This window comes from Furipterus horrens, unplaced genomic scaffold, assembly GCF_987537825.1.
Source record: "Furipterus horrens unplaced genomic scaffold, mFurHor1.1.pri manual_scaffold_5, whole genome shotgun sequence".
Taxonomy (NCBI): Eukaryota; Metazoa; Chordata; class Mammalia; order Chiroptera; family Furipteridae; genus Furipterus; species Furipterus horrens.
The window spans coordinates 6,267,177-6,283,523 of record NW_028327175.1 but is presented as its reverse complement, the minus strand read 5'-3'; the positions used below and the strand labels follow the sequence as shown (position 1 = coordinate 6,283,523).

The 16,347-nt window shown below is 46.6% G+C and overlaps 1 protein-coding gene across 2 annotated transcripts; it reads right to left on the bottom strand.

Annotated features, from left to right (window-relative positions):
* Positions 1–1,393: 1,393 nt before the first annotated feature.
* On the bottom strand, positions 1,394–14,533 carry TMEM267 (transmembrane protein 267). 2 transcript variants are annotated; one of them, XM_090278865.1, is made up of 3 exons: positions 14,207–14,533; positions 7,139–7,526; positions 1,394–2,770 (listed from the first exon to the last, which is right to left on the bottom strand). In XM_090278865.1, the coding sequence occupies exons 2-3, from the start codon at positions 7,448–7,450 to the stop codon at positions 2,435–2,437; spliced, it is 648 nt and encodes a 215-aa protein (XP_090134991.1). In that variant the 5' UTR covers positions 7,451–7,526; positions 14,207–14,533; the 3' UTR covers positions 1,394–2,434. The 2 variants fall into 2 exon arrangements, with proteins under 2 accessions (XP_090134991.1, XP_090134992.1); XM_090278866.1 differs by lacking the exon at positions 14,207–14,533 and adding an exon at positions 13,955–14,058.
* Between the last annotated feature and the right edge of the window lie 1,814 nt (positions 14,534–16,347).

Genomic DNA, 16,347 nt, shown 5'->3' with positions numbered 1-16,347 from the left:
GCAGAGCGGGTAGGACAGGGTACCGAGAGGCAGGGGGCAGGTGAAGAGGGGAATAGGGATGCCCAGGGCCCCGGCGGGCCGCCTGATGCCTGAGGGTCACAGGGAGGCTGGAAATCAAAAGAAAGAAGGGATCCAGGCGCGCATACCATCAAAGGTCACGCGTGAGGGTGAGGATTTGGGGGCAGTGGCGCGATGTGATGGCAAATGAAGAGACAGGGTTTGGCTGCGACAGGGGTGAGCAAGGACCAGAGCCGCCCCTATTCCTCCCCTTCGGATGGGAAAAGGACAAAATTAAGGAAGTGCTCCCCCAGCCAAAAGGAAAAGCAGCCGGGATGAACCTGCCTGACTGCGTGCGGATGGAGGAGGCCTAGAGGAAAGGTCTAGGTTACAGGAAGGAGGGAAGGCCAAATGGGAACTGTAACCCGGAGGCAACAGGGCTTCTTAGCCTGCCCTGGAGAAAACTAGGCGTGGGGGCTAGTTCAGCGGTGAGCACCCGGGAAGACGAAACGCACGCGCGCAGACAGGTGCAGCCACGCCTGGGCTGGAGGCAATGACGCAAGCTCCTTTCCTAAGAAAAGGGACGGAGTGCGGGCGTGGAAAGTCGGCTGTCGGATTCCCAGAGGTGCCGCCCACAGCTTTCAGACTCTGGGAGGACAGGAAACGCTTCTGATGGTAGAGGTAAGATAAGAGCAAAGAGAAACCCACCCTTGACATCTGCAGTTACTGTTTAAGCAAAGTGTATGGTCAAAGGGAGCTCCCATTCCAATAAAGCAGGTTAGAATAACCCCCAGATGCCAACGTGACAGTCTTAAATAAGGCCCTATGTTTTAAAGACAGTCCTTTGTTAATATGGAGACAGAGTTTTATAATTTAGTCAGCAAAAATTATGCAAGATATACTTTATTTTGCATGGATTTCTGAAATCATATGCTTTTAAAAAATCTCTACCTTAATTTACCACCACCCCCAAGATCTATTAATCCAAACAAATTGACACAATAATTGCTCTCAAAAGGTAGTAATAGGTGATAAGACCTAATAGAGTATAAAATATAATAGATTGCCACCAACTGGTTAACAACAAAAAGAAAAACTAAAGAGCTTGAACCATGGTAACAATTTACAGAACTATTTAATTTTATAGGAAAAGTCTGCTTTGAATAAGCAAGGCATCGCTGCATCGTTTCTCAGAGTAAGGCACAGTCACTAGCATTAAAGTCACCGATGTGTAAGAAAACATGAAGACAGCACATAGTACATATGCTACAAACAAAAGCTGGTGCCTTTGGGGCACTGACGTTTCTAAGGAACATTAAACTGCACATGTAAAATTTACAGCAACTAAACTCCCTTCTCTAGTGAAGGCTAATCATTTTTGACAGAACCTGAAAGAAAAAAAAAAAAAAAAGGAAAAATAAAATTTTCTAAGTACTTTATTTTGAAAAAAAAAAAGTTTTGTCTCTCAGTATCAGGCAGATTATTTTTTAAATGATATAACTGGTAAAATATTTTAGAAAAGTGTGTGAACAAATGGACAACAACTAAAACAATTTTAATGCCACATCCAGGAGCTCACATTCAAAATGACATTATGGTAAGTCCTCTTTTGTGTGTAAATTCAAATTGTATGGCTATGAGCCACATATCATGTTCATGTTAATTTTTAACAGAATTTTAAAATTTTAGTTATGCTTTTCAAAAACAGTTACAACCCTAACACATGAGATTTTTTTAACAAAGATTTTGAAAAAACACTTCAGGAAGACGTTACTATAGCCAATATATTACAATAATTTCCTAAAGTGATTTCTGAAACAATAAACCTAATGTTTACTGTCATTTATGAATGTTATGACAATTTCTCACAAGTGCACTGAAGCAGATTCTGCCAGCAATCATAACTCACTAAACACTAGGCAAATTAAACTTCAGTCTGGATCAACATATATGAAAGAAAGAAATACTAACATTCACTATACATCTTATTCATGATCTCATTTACTTTGGTCATTTTACTGTTTCAACATCTCAGGAAAATGAGGACCCAAATATAATGCTAACGTTCTACAAATCAGTCACTGTAAAATCTGAACTGTTCTTCATCAGGAAATGGACTACCTTAAAACTATACTTCCAGAAAACTTAACTGGATGCTAATCTGATAGAGCTATTAGCAAAGCCGGGTAAACAGAATAAACTATAAAAAAGTACCATGAAGTAAATGGAACTCTTAATACTGCACTGTAGAGAGGGAAGCAGAATTACAAGTATATCATTTTTAAAAATTTGTACATGCCTCCTGAACAAGAGGATTCAGGAATTATAATAATTAATATAAATACCTAATATGTTTTCTAAAATTCAGTTTAATGTTGTCTATGCTTAATTATCCTATCCGAGCCATGTGCTGCTCTAAGGCTGCCACGTGGTTAGCTCAGACATCAATATGAATGCCGTGTTTTGAAGACATCACTTGTCTGGTCCCTGTGAAGTGCATGGCCAGAGAACAGATGTGAGGTAACGTTGATGTGATGGTCACATACAGCCAGAATGGCAAGGGAGCAGTTTTTCCAAATGGGCACAGCCACAAGCCGTGACGAATGCCATCACGGACGTGGTGTGAGGTCCAGGATATGAACACCATCCAGGGAAGGAAGCACCACGAGTCTTTGAGCTTGAACAGGTGCATAGTGAACTTGAGCATCAAAGCCACAGCGGGTATCACAGTAGAACAGTGCAGGTATGGTCTTCGTGGGAGACTTAAAGCAGCCTGCAGGAAAAGAAGTTTAACATTTCATTCAAATATAAAGATCAATAAAGGGGCTGGGTGAAAAAAAAGGTGAACCGATTAAGCAAAATACATATATAAAAAAACAGACTTCTGGACAAGATGGAGGCATAGGTAGATACGCTTCGCCTCCCTCCACAACCATAAGAAGGAATACTACCACCTCAAAACTAAAAACAACCATAACTACCAGAAAATTGAACTACATGGAAGGCCAACAAAGATATAAAGAAGAAATACTCATCCAGACAGGTAGGAGGAGTGGAGCTGGGGTGGAAAGGATGCGGTAGTGGCGGTGGCGGCAGCAAGGCAGTGGCTGTGTCTGACCAGCAGAAAGCACAGTCACACATTATAAAATTCAGGAGAGAACCTGGGGGGTGCTCCCGGCCCCACAGCAGACCGCACAGCTCATGGTTCCAGCACCAGGAAGATAAAGTCTCATTGCTTCTGACGGTGCAAACCAGTGGGGGTTGGGGTGGAGGAAGAAACGGCTGGTCTCTCAGCAGAGTTCACTTGTTTAAAGGGTCCCCTAGAACGTCCACAGACCCACCCACTCTGGGGACAACAGCCAGGGCAATAGCTGGAGAAGCGCCAGTCCCAAACGGAAGTGGGAGAAGTTCCTGGAAAAGGGGGCAAGTGCTGAGCAAGCAGCATTGTTCTCTCTCAGACCTCTCCCACACACACAGCGCCACAACGTGGTAAAACAGGTCACCCTATACTGATGAATACCTAAGCCTCTGCCCCTTACAACGTAACAGGTGCGACAGCTCTACTTAAGACATAGAGGCAAACACAGGAACCTGTCAAGTTGAGGAGACAGAGAAGTATGACCCAAAAGAGGGAGCAGATCAGGGTTCCGGTGGGAGAACTAAGTGATGAGGAGGTAGCCAACCTAACAGATGAAGATTTCAAAACACTGGTGATAATGATGCTCAGAGACTTGACAGACATGATTGAGTATGGCAAATGCAGAAGGGAAGAAGTGAAGGCTATCCTAAATGAAACCAAGGAAAATCCACACAAAACCAATGGGGAAGGGAAGGAAGGCGGGTTGAAATAAACAATTTGGAACATAAGGAAGAAATAAACAGTCAGCCAGTACAGAATGAGGAAACAAGAATTGAAAAAAAAAATGAGGAGAGATTAAGGACCTCTGGGACAACTTTAACTGCACCAACATCCGAACCATAGGGGTACCAGAAGGAGAAGAGGAAGAACAAGAAATTGAAAACTTATTGGAAAAAATAATGAAGGCAAACTTCCCTAATTTGGCGAAGGAAATAGACATATTACTCCAGGAAGCACAGAGAGTCCCAAACAAGCTAGGCCCAAAGAGGACCACACTGAGACACATCATAATTAAAATGCCAAAGGTGAAAGGTAAAGAGAGAATCTTAAAAGCAGCAAGAGAAAAGCATAGAGTTACCTACAAAGGGGTGCCTATAAGACTCTCAGCTAATTTCTCAAAAGAAACTTTGCAGGCAAGAAGGGACTGGCAAGAAGTATTCAATATGATGAAAAGCAAGGACATACAACCAAGATTACTCTATCCAGTAAAGCTATCCTGTACAATGGAAGGGCAGATAAAGTGCTTCCAAGACAAGGTAAAGCTAAAGGAGTCCATCACCACCAAGCCATTATTATATGAAATGTTAAAGGGACTTACTTAAGAAAAAGAAGATCAAAACTATGAGCATTAAAATAACAACAAACTCACAGCTATTAACAACTGAATCTAAAAACAAAAAACAAAATCCAACTAAGCAAACAGAATCATAGGTATGGGGATCATTTGGAGGGTTATCAGTTGAGGGGGGAAGGGGAAGGGGGAGAAATGGTGCAGGGACTAAGAAGCATAATTGGTTGGTACAAAATAGACAGGGGGAAGTTAAGAATAGTATAGGAGAGGGTGAAGCCAAAGAACTTATATGCATGACCCATGGACATGAACTAAGGGGGGTGGGATTGCTGGAGGGAAGGGGGTCACTGGGCAGAGGGGAGCAAAGGGAAAAAAAATTGGGACTACTGTAACAACATAATCAATAAAATATACTTTAAAAAATAAAAAAAATGAAAGAATGAACCAAAAAATATTAATAATAATAGCAATAACACATAGGCACAGACAACAGTGTGGTGACAGCTGGAGGGAAAGGGGGTGAGGAGAGGTGGACGAGAGCAAAGGGGGGATAAACGGGGATGAAAAGACCCTTTCCTGTGGGCGACGGGCACGTGATGCAGCGTGCAGACGTTTTGTTGACACTTGTACACTTGAAACCTGTATGGTGTTAACCAATGTCACCCCAATATACTCAGTTTAAAAAATTAATAACTTAAAGAAAGGATCGATATCAGCACAATGCTATACTTTATGTGTACTATCTCATTTAATTCTTATAACAATCCATGAGTCGGGGATTATTTTACAAAGAAGAAACTGAGACTTGGAGAGGCTAAGTACCTTCCCCAGGTTGTGCGCTTCAGTGGTAGAGCTGGGTTGATACTGGGTCTGTGCCTGACTCTGTGACTTGTATTCTTTTTCTTTTTTTTTTTCATAGAACTGTGGCATTCTTCTTTCTCACCACATCTTTCTTTCTTTTTTTAAAAGATTTTACTATTCATTTCTAGAGAAAGGGAAAACCAGGGGGGTGGGGTGGAGGAAAGGCAAGAAACATCAATGTGTGCTTGCCTCTCGCACACCCCCAACCAGGAGCCTGGCCCACAACCCATGTGCCCTGACTGGGAATCGAACCAGGGACCCTTTGGTTTGCAGGCCGGCGGCACTCGATCTACTGAGCCACACCAGCCAGGGCTGTCGCTTATATTCTTAACACTACATCATCGACGTGAATCAAAGAATAAATAGGGCATAAAGCCCAAATATCTTTAAATATTACAGTAAGATAGATAAATTCTCGCTCTTATTCCAATCTCTAACGTTTCTTGTTAACTGTTTGCTAAGGAGAATCATTTAACATGCTCATTTAATCCTTACAACAACCCTTTGAGGTAATTAACGTCATAACCCACATTTACAGGTGAGGACATTGACACTGGAGAAGAAAAGGTGTGCTAACATTATATACAGTGCTAGGATTCAAACTCAGATCTTCTGACTACAATCTTGTACTGCCTCCACTTATAGCAAAAAAAAAAAAGTTAAAATTTGTCTTTGATCAGGAGTTACTGATTCCGTACTGGCCAAGTCCCTAAACAAATCAGCCAGCCTCTGAGAAGCACCTGGTACAATACCTGACACAGAATGGGAAGAAGGAGCAACCATTTCCCATTCGTTCAACAAATACCTACTTACTCGGTGAGCCTGGAAATGCTCTAGGCCGGTGGGGAAGAAGCACAGTCCTTGCTCTATGAGTTTATATTTCTTCCCTTGAAATGTTTACAGAGCATAAACACGGAAAAGGTAGGCAAACCGGGTGGCCCTTAGACAAGATCATCTGAGCTGCCATGCTAAGCCTGCAAGGCTACTAGTCACTGTATAGCTAAATCCCTGCCGCCTTCATGCAGTGCCTCCCCTTCTCCCCCAGGGACCGCGTCCTAATGAGCCCATGGAAATGCACACCTTCGGCTCCCGGAGGGACTTGCCAGTGAACCCTGAAAGGATCCAGGCAGCGCCGTTTGCCGAGCAGGCCCGTGACCTTGTTGAACGTGACTGCCCGTTCTGCTCCTCTGAGCTGTGTGCCCAGGACTGGGAATGCTGGAAAGCAGGAACAGAACTACTGCTCCCGACAGCCGCAGGCAGAAGGTAGCACTGGAGCGGACTGCAGCCTGTGTTACAATGCCCCCCACAGCCCCGGGGCCACGCCACAGCAGCCCCCCACCCTTTTAAATCCAAGGACAACCCCACTGACACCCCTCAGCGCTGGTGTCTCTCTCCACACCACGCCCCTCTCCCACTTGGAGAGGGAATACAAACTCCACGCTGCACTCTCTTGTCTCCGTGAACCCCTTCACAGCCGGCCTCACTGGCCTCCCTAACACACCCGCTGAAGTCATCCCCCAGGACTGGGATCATCTTCAAGCCATTCACCTGTTAGGGCGCGCGGGAGCTGCACGCCAACTGTAAGCCATGCAGAATGGGGGCGGATGTCAGGCGGTCCCGAAGACAGAACGCTGACCCCAAAGGACCCGACAGCCCTGAGAATGAGCCCACTGTGCCCCTGTCAGGAAGTACTGACACCGAGTGATCAAAAGAGGTGGGGGAATGGGCTTTCTCATTTTAAAATCAGGCTTAGCTCCTAAGGCTCTAACGAAAGTGATGCTGCGAAGTTCAATATCATGGTGCTAATGCCATTCAAGACCCGGACAATGAAACACGTCGCTGCTTCTTACCTCCAAAGACAGGGATCTAGCTAGAAGAAAGTGGTCTACGTCAATAACGGAGGCTAAGAATCCAGCTAGCATGATTTCTCTCAAGTCGGTCCTCTTCTTGACCCCGATGACGATTGCCCAGGACCACATGCCGATCGCGCCGTGCACTGCGTTGTCCGAGAGGGCGCGCAGCCAGAGATGCTGCTGAAGGACGGGGACCTGCAGCAGTCTGTCCGCCACGAGGCAGAAGAGCCCCAGGCCGAGGCCGGAGAGAAGGGACTCGGTGCTGCAGGACTGGAGTAAAGCCTGGGTCTTCTCGGCCTCGGATGCCATCACGAACCCGGCGTCAGCGCGCCCAGCGAGCCATCAGGACACGCGCTGCCGATTCGGGTGGGCATTCCCAGCCACCCTAAAATGGAACGCGGAGAAAAATATTAATGGAAATGATGGGCTGCCTTATAATATCTAAAAATATCATCAGCAATAATTTCACAAATGTAAAAAAAAAAAGTTGTAAAAATGGGTTTTTTAAAAAAAAACTGTTGTAATTTTATTTCCCCAGATTTCTTGAGATATAAACAATTTGGTACACCGTGTAAGTTTAAGGTGTACAATGTGATGATTTGATATACATACTTATTTTGAGGTGATTACAATAAGGTTAGTTAACACATCCATCACTTCACATCAACATTACTTCTTGTGTTGAGAGCATTAAAGATCTACTCTCTTAGTAACTTTCAAGTATGAAAAAGTGGTATTTCTTACATATCATATATAATATGTTATGTGGCCCAAAGAGGGTAGCTTTGTAGGAAAGACAGGTTAGATGGGAATGTAGACCTGGGAAATTTAAGAAAGCCCACTGACTGTAATCGATTACTTTGAGGCCATCTCTCTCTCAGTAATGTTTATTACATGGCAGTAGGCATCCCTCGTTTCTGTCCCCAGCAACTACTTCCCACACTTCTTCTGTTAACAGCATCCCCTTCCCTTGGGAAAATGGCTCATCGGGACATCCACACTCCAGTCGACCAATTGCGATTCTCCGTCTCCCTTATTAGTAGTAGTGATTAATTAAAAATGTCTAATTAGTAATCAGTTTCCAGTAGTGATTGATTAGTAGTAATGAAACTAGTGATGAAGGTGCCCCGGGCTGGATCAATCAGACTGCTTTCCAGAATTTTCCTAAGTGGAGCTGGTGAGGAAAGTTCATGTCCTTCTTGTAGATCATGGGCTTGGCTACAAGGGACAGGCCAGGAAAAAGGAACCATATGGACATCAAGTCCTCAGGTCCAACTCCAAGGTTCCCAGGGCTGCCCGTCACTCCTGTGGCTCACCCTCCACATCTATCAGCTACCCAGCATTTCCCCAGTAAATCCCTTTCTCCTTTCTGTGGCCTCCAACCAAAGAACCTTAACTGATATAAAATGGCACTCATAAGTCTGTGCCAAGTGCTACCTGGCACAGGATACTGAAATCATTTATCTAGTTAAAGTTATCCATATTAGGTGATACCTAAGTTTTTGTTTTGTATTATTTTAATTCTGAGACTAAAGTATAACTCAATGATTAATTGCGAATGATTCAACTTTCATACTGTAGTAAAAACTATATATAGTTCATTATATATATTTTAAACTTTATAGGGAAATGCAAAAAGCCTAGAATAGGAAAACTTTGAGAAAAGAAGAATTAAGTTGGAGAACTACACTATCTGATTTCAAGTCTTATTATAAAGCTACAGCAATCAAGACTATGGTGTTGGGCCCTGGCTGGGTGGCTCAGTGGGTTGGGAGTCATCCTGCAAAGTGCAAGGTCGCTGGATAGATTCGCAGTCAGGGCACAGGCCTGGGTTGTGGGCTTGGTCCCTAGTCAGGGTGCGCTTGAGAAGCAACTGATCGATGTTTCTCTCTCATAATTGTGTCCCTCCCTTTCTTTATCTCTCCCTTCGCCACTCCCTTAAATAAATAAGAGCTTTTATATAAAGATAAATAGATCAATGGGACACAACAGAGCAGTGATTTTTCAACCAGTGTGCAGCACGAATTTGTAAAACACGCACTACCTGACTTTTTCTTCAGGGGCACAGGCCTGTGTTCCCTCAGAGTGTCAAGTGAAAAAATGACACCAGCCCACCCAACAATAGCCATTTGGTGTGAATGAATCAAAACTACATCAACAATATACTTCTTGGTGTGCCGCAGAATTTTAATAACTAGATTAAGGATTATGAAACCTGGAATCAAACCTGGATCTAAGACCTGTGAATATCACAGTGTCCTGGCTGGCTTGGCTCAGTGGATTGAGCGTCGGCCTGCGAGCTAAGTGTCGCTGGTTCGATCTTCCAGTCAGGGCACATCAGAGAAGGAAAACTCTGACTCCAAAAAACCTCCGCTGCCTTGCGGCATACCTCTTCTGGGGAAAGGCTAAGGGAGTAAACCCCGACAGAAAATCCGGAGCTGGAGTCCCTAAGGCGGTTTGACGTTGTAGTCAACACCGGCAACTCCTGCGGCGCACCTGAAGCCAAGCTGTATTGACTCCGTCTTTCCCTTGGACCCTTCAGCTGCGAAGAGAGGGGGGGTCTGCTGCATGGGCAACAGCAGACCCTCCATATCACCCTGCCCAGGCTCTGTAGCTTCAGCTTCACTGGAGAGGACACTCCAGCGTCATCGCAAGATGTCGATTCAACACGGGAGGAGACAGATACCGTGTCACTCCCGAGTCGGACTGCACAGCCATTCTCGGCGGTGCAGATAGACTCTTAAGAAGCTACACCATCGTCTCTCGAGACGGACGGCTGCCGACGAGTTTGTGTGTGCCATGAGATTAAAAAGGTTGAAAATCGTTGTCGGAATAAAAAGTGAGATCAGAAATAGGTCCACACATACATGGCCATTTCTGACAAACACGCAAAGGCAAGTCAATGGAGACAACCTTCCAACAAACGGTGCTGGAACAAATGGACATCCATGTGCAATGATAATGAACCTCAATTTGTATCTTAGCCCATACACAAAAATTAACTCCGAAAGGGCAAGTAAAACCTAAAGCTATAAAGCTCCTGAGAGACCACACAGGAGAGTATTTCTGTGTCCTTGGGTTATGCAAACAGTTCCTGGATGTTTAAAAAAATTGATAAGCTGAACATAAAAATTAAGACCTGCTTTTCGAAAGATAATTTTAAGCAAATGAAAAGACAAGCCATAGACTGGAAGAAAGCATTTACATATCTTATATTTGAAAAAAGGGATTTGTATCCAGAATTTTAAAATCTCAAAACAATAACAGAAACACAAACAAACCAATAAAAAAAATAGGCATGATTTTAAGAGTTACAGATATGATATGCAAAGGCCAACAAGCACACGAAATGTGCTCAACACCATTAATTTTTAGGGAAATGCAAATTAAGACCACAACGAAATATCAAAATTCCTATTAGAATGGCAAAAATTAAAGACTGAGCATCCCAAACACTGACAAGATGTGGAGCAACCAGAACTCTCATACCCTGCTGGTGGAGCTGTAAAATACTGTAGTACAAGCACTTTCCAGTTTCTCAAAGAGTTAATAATTATATTAATAATACTCCTCCCATGTGACTCGGTCATTCCACTCCTAGGTATTTACTACCTAAGAGAAAGGAAAGCAAACATCTGTGCAGAAACTTATACATAACTGCTCATAGCAGTTTTATCTACATTAGCTCCAAACTGGATAAACAAAATGTGGAATAAAGAGAAATAAAAAGAAACAAAAGAGTGATACATACAAAAACATGGGTGAACCTCAAATTCATTCTTAGTTTAAAAAAGCCCAACAACAACAACAAAAAACAGTAGTCAAAACTCATAGAATTGTACAACAGAAAAAAGTGAACCCTAAAGTGTATTAATCAGTAATAATGTATCAATATTGGTTCATTAATTTAACAAATGTATTTTTTCCAGGAAGTACTGTAAGTGTATTTTCTCTTCTTATGATTTTCTTATTAACATTTTTTCTAGCTTACTTTATTATAAGAATACAATAATATACAAAATACATGTTAATCAACTGTTTATGTTATTGGTATGGGCTCCAGCCAACAGTAGGCTATTAATATTTAAGTTTTAGGGAAGTCAAAGTTACACTGAATTCTTGACTGCACAGGGGGTCAGCACCCCTAATCCCACATTGTTCAAAGGTCAGCTGCATATGGTGACACTGTACAATCTGCTCAACTCTTCTATCAACCTAAAACTGCTGTAAAACGTCTATCAATTTAAAAAAGTAAATAAATAAAGCAAGTATGGGAAAGTGTTGAAATTGTTCGATATACTGTCATTATACTTATGATCTACCTTTCTATATATCTGAAAATTTCATTTAGAAATGTTTTTAAAAGACTACATAGTATGATTCAATTTATATAATATTCTAGAAAATGCAAACTAATCTAAGTGACAGAAAGCAGATCAGTGGTAGCCTGGGGATAAGAGGGGCAGGAAGGATTAAAAAGGAGCACAAGGAAACTTTGGGGACCAGATATGTTCATTATCTTAATTATGGTGACGGTTTCATACAGACGTCAAAACTATCCAATAATGCATTTTAGATATGCAGTTCATTCCATGTCGATTATACTCCAAAAGAGATGTTAGAAAGTTAGGAAAATATACTTGATTGTCAACAACCACTGCAGACTTTCCTGTACAGGGAGCAATCTGAAAGCAAGGAGAGGCTGTGGAGCCGAAAAGCATTGAGCCCAGCTAAAAGGTTAACAGCAGCAAGGCACAGTGAAACGAGTGCCCCAGAAACCACCGGGGGATACAGTTTCAAAGAATTTCCCCAAAGCCTGATGGGAAAAAGAGAACCAAGAGTTGGGTATGAAAAATAAATTCAAAAATTAAAGAGAAAATTCTTTATCAGTATTCAAGTCAGGAAATAAAAGGTAACCTGCCAAAGAATGTTTTAAACATCAACACTAAATACCAAAATGTTGTGGGGTACAGAGCTCTGAGAGAAAAGGGTCATTACTCTAGGGGGCTACACATAACTAAATTATAGACCAATGTGACAACCGTACGTTTTGAGAATTCTGCCCTAGAAATGACAACACCTATGTACAGTTCCTGGGGAAAAAAGAATTGAGGAGCAGGACTTCTAAATCTCTAGGGGAGGAGAGAGGAAGAAAGAAAACTTGATCAATACAGCAAAACAGAAAAGGAAAAAAAGCAAAAAAAAACCACTTTACTCTTTCCCCCATAAAAAGCAATTGGGATCAAACATATCGAACTAAATACCACGATAAATGTGAATGTATTAAATTTTTCTATTAAAAGACACATTGAGGCAAAAGAAAAGACCTGTCTTAGGCCTCAAGTTTTGGGGTAATTTGTTATACAGCAGTAGTTATACAAGTTTCTGTTTTAAAAAAGGTATAATCGAGGCCCCAGAAACACAGTTCGGACACCTATTCCTCTCCAAGTATTGGTGCAGATATTTAGATTCTCGGTATGAGACAGAGAAATTTAATAAGTGTACTCCATCTCATTTATTGTCTCTGACCAGGACGCCCAAGTGACCCATTTTTATTCTTACTTTATTCACCCCTTTTCTAATTTCTGCTCCTCCCCCGACAAACAGAATGGACTCAGGAACTTCCCAAATTGTAAAAGAGCCTTCTGTTTGCTTTACATACTCACTTTTGGGGGACAGGTTCCCTAAGAGTAGTAATCATAATTTTATTTTAAACCTCGCATGCACAGAATGTAATATGCTCGCGTGTTTAATTAATATTTCATTATCTAATAAAAGGGATAAGCAGGTGAGCGATCCTCAGCCTCAGGACGAAAGCGATGGCTTCTCTGCCGTCACCACCTGCTCCCCGCACCCTACACTTCTCTCTCTGACTTGCAGGAACCAGTTTCTGCAGTTGGCAAACTCTGCCACACCTCATCCCCATCACAGCAAAATGCCATCAACTAGGGGGCCTTCCAAGTATGCACGGCAGTAATCTTCCCTTTCCTTCACTCCACAAACCCACAATCAGCCAGTTACTTTAATTATACACTATTATGTGCTGTCTGTCAATAACGCCTTAAGACACATTTCTGCCGAGTCAAATCACAGCTGACAAATTTCCAATGTAAATGACATCCCCTACTTCACCCCCTTTCTCTCCGCTCCCCCAATCACAAACATACACGAATACGCGAGGTAAAAGCACAATTAAAGTCGGAAAACCGCCTTTATTATGCGTTACAAACACGTCCTCTTCACCGAACTGGACTTGCTGAGAAGCTCACACGTCCTTCAGGCTACAATACCCAGAGCAGGTGTCACCCCTAATGCAGCTCCTGCGCAAAGAAAGGGAGCACAAATCGTGCCCACGTCCGCGGAAGCTACAGCCCGCACGTCAGATGTCTGGTTCCCATGGCCCTACGAGTAAAACACACAGCTCTGCATTCCACCTCGGCGTTCCCGGCCTCAGCAACCCCAGCCACTCCGTCGCCAGGCTGGTGAGCCTCGGTTAAGGAAAGAGGGCAGGAAGCCGGGGCGTCTACAGGGAAGGGACCACGTCACGGTCGTCGCATTCACGCCTCCAAGGGTCGGGGACGCCTAAGGGCTCCGCCGCCAGGTCACGATTGCAATGGGCAGCTCTATCGGAGCCCGGGACCCCGGCTCCCCGCCCCGAGCCAGGCAAACACCAGGGGCGCGGATCCTAAGCGAGGACGCGACGAAGCCGGAGGGCGGTGCGGGCCTGCACGCAGGTCCCCGGGGCCCCGGAGGGCGCCGGCCCGCTGGCCCAGCACACCCCGCTTGCTCTTGGGTCCCGCGCGCCTGCCGCACCTGCACGCCCTCCCCATCTGGAACTGGGACCTTCCAGACTTCAGGGTTCGGCGGTCCCCGCCGCGGCCCCCGACAGAGGACGCAGTGCCGCAGCGTCCATTGCACGCCCCCTCCGGCCCCGCCCCTCGCCGCAGCCCCGCCCCTCGCCGCAGCCCCGCCCCTCGCCGCAGCCCCGCCCTTCGCCGCAGCCCCGCTGCACCACCTACCCTCGGCTCCCGCGGCGGAGGCCCCGCCCCTCCCGGCGGTCCGTACCATAGAGACGCCGGCGCTGGCCAGAGCGGCTCCGGCCCGCACCGCCGCCGCAGAGGACGCCGGGAAACGGCGCCCCTCGGGCTCGACAGGAGCCCAGGTTTGAATGTCTTTGGGTGGAGGCGTCGGGTGCCTTGAGCTCTTGCTCGTCCTGTGCCCCCCGAAAGAGAACTTGGGGACGACGGGGTGAGAAGCGAGAAGTGCCGCGTCGGCTCCTCTGTCAAACCCGGATTCGCTCTCGGTTTGGCCGGCGCCGTGCCGCAGACCCCAGGGGCGGCCGGGAAGCCGGGGCCGCGGAGCGAAGCGCGGCAAGCGGGGAGCACGCAGGCCGGGCGCCCCCGGACGCTGGAGCCCCCGGCCGCGCGCGCCCCGAAGAGGTGGAGGGAGGTGGTCCCGGCTTGCTTCCTGGGCCCCGGGGAGACCGCGCCTCCGCGGCGCTTCCCCGCCGCCTTGGGGACGCTGCGTAGTCACCGCGGGCCACCGCGCGGTGGGCACCTGCCCGCCCTTGTGGGCAGTCCCGGCTCGGGCCGCCTCCAGGGGGGCCTGATGCTCATTAACTGGGCCGGCGGGGCGCAGCTTAGGGACTGGGGCGGCGGCCGCTGCCGCCCCGTCTCCTCGGCACCAGGACGCCCGGAGTGGCTCTGGGCTCGGGAAGGACTGGCGCAGAGCGGCGCCTCCCCTTCCCGCCTGCAGCGTCTCACAGCGGGCGTCCGATGGGAAGCAAGGGCCGCCGGGCGTTACACCCTCCTCGCTGGGAGAGACCCTGGCAAGTCGGAACTTCCGTCGCGAGCAGACTGGTTCCATCCCCAGTCCGGGCACGCGCCTCGGGGGCGAGCGGGGTCTCGGGGTGGAGGCCCGCGAGGCGGCTGATGGATGTAGCGCTTGGACGTTAATCTTTCTCCCTCCCTTACCTTCTCTCTAAAAATAAAACCTTAAGTAATAACTTAGAATGTCACAAAGTACATTAACCACAATATTAGGCATGGCGACAAGCTTTTTCTGAGCGCGGTGACAACTTGGCATTGCCCTGTGGCGGCAGGTGCAGGTCTGACTGTAGTCTCGGCCGGCGGTTCTCAGCCTGTGGTCGCGGCCCCTTTGGGGGTCCAACGACCCTTTCTCAGGGGCGGCCTCAGGCCACCGGAAAACACGTATAATTACGTATTGTTTTTGTGATCAATCACTATGCTTCAGTTGTGTTCAATTTGTGACAATGAAAATACATCCCGTGTGTCAGATATTTACGTGACGATTCATAATAGTAGCAAAATTAGTTACGAAGTAGCCACGGAAATAATTGTGGCCGGGGGTCCCCACCACAGGGCCGCGGCCTTAGCAGGGTGAGCGCCGCTGGCCCAGGCCTTCTGGAGCCCCGAAGGGCAGCGCAGGGACTGAACCCGATCTGAAGTGATGTCGGCCTTCGGGAGCCCCGGAAGCCGTCTGCCGCCGAGGCCCGGGCTCCCTCGTGCCCCGCAGGCCGAGTGCGCTCACGGGCCGGGCACTGCGCTCGGTGACAGAAGAGCCCGATGGAGCTCCCGTCCTGGCGGGACAGCCGACGCGTGCGCCGCCGAGGAAGGAACAGGGCGGCCCTCCCGCAGGAGTCCTGTCTGGGCCGCGAGCTGCGGGGCAAGGCCCCGGCGGGAAAGGACCGAGAGCGAGCCCCGTGCCGCCCGCGCCGGCGTCGCCGCTCCTGGCGCGCTCCGCGTGCTCTGGCCTCGGTTTCGCTGCTGCTGCTTCCTGTTCACGCGGAGAGGCTGGATTTCCCTAGAACTCGGAGACTAAGGAGAACATTTCTGGTTCTGTCGGGTATAATTTTCAAGCCTTTGTAGGTGTGTGGTTTTGTTCTTTCCCAGCTGACAAGGTGTAATAACCGGCACGTGGGTGAGCTCTTTTCTCTCTCGGCTTCACACACGTCGTCGCGTACATCTTCTCAGATGTTCAAAAGAAATGGGCATCTGTGGGCCATGACACAGTTCCGACAAAATGTCGTCGTTGCTGAGGTACGTGCTCCTTAGCCTGAAGCAGTATTACTTACTCTGGTTTTTAGATCTAATTTCCTTACAGTTCCATGGAAAAATGAGTAGAGACTAAATGGCAAATTACCAAATGCACACAATATTATTGCATCTCTTTTAAAAAGCCTTGAT

Excerpts from the sequence above, each read along its gene's own strand:
- TMEM267 (XM_090278865.1), bottom strand. The coding sequence starts at position 7,450 with ATGGCATCCGAGGCCGAGAAGACCCAGGCTTTACTCCAGTCCTGCAGC. Across the intron at positions 2,771-7,138 it reads CTAGATCCCTGTCTTTGGAG|GCTGCTTTAAGTCTCCCACG; the intron begins GTAAGAAGCAGC and ends CTTTTCCTGCAG.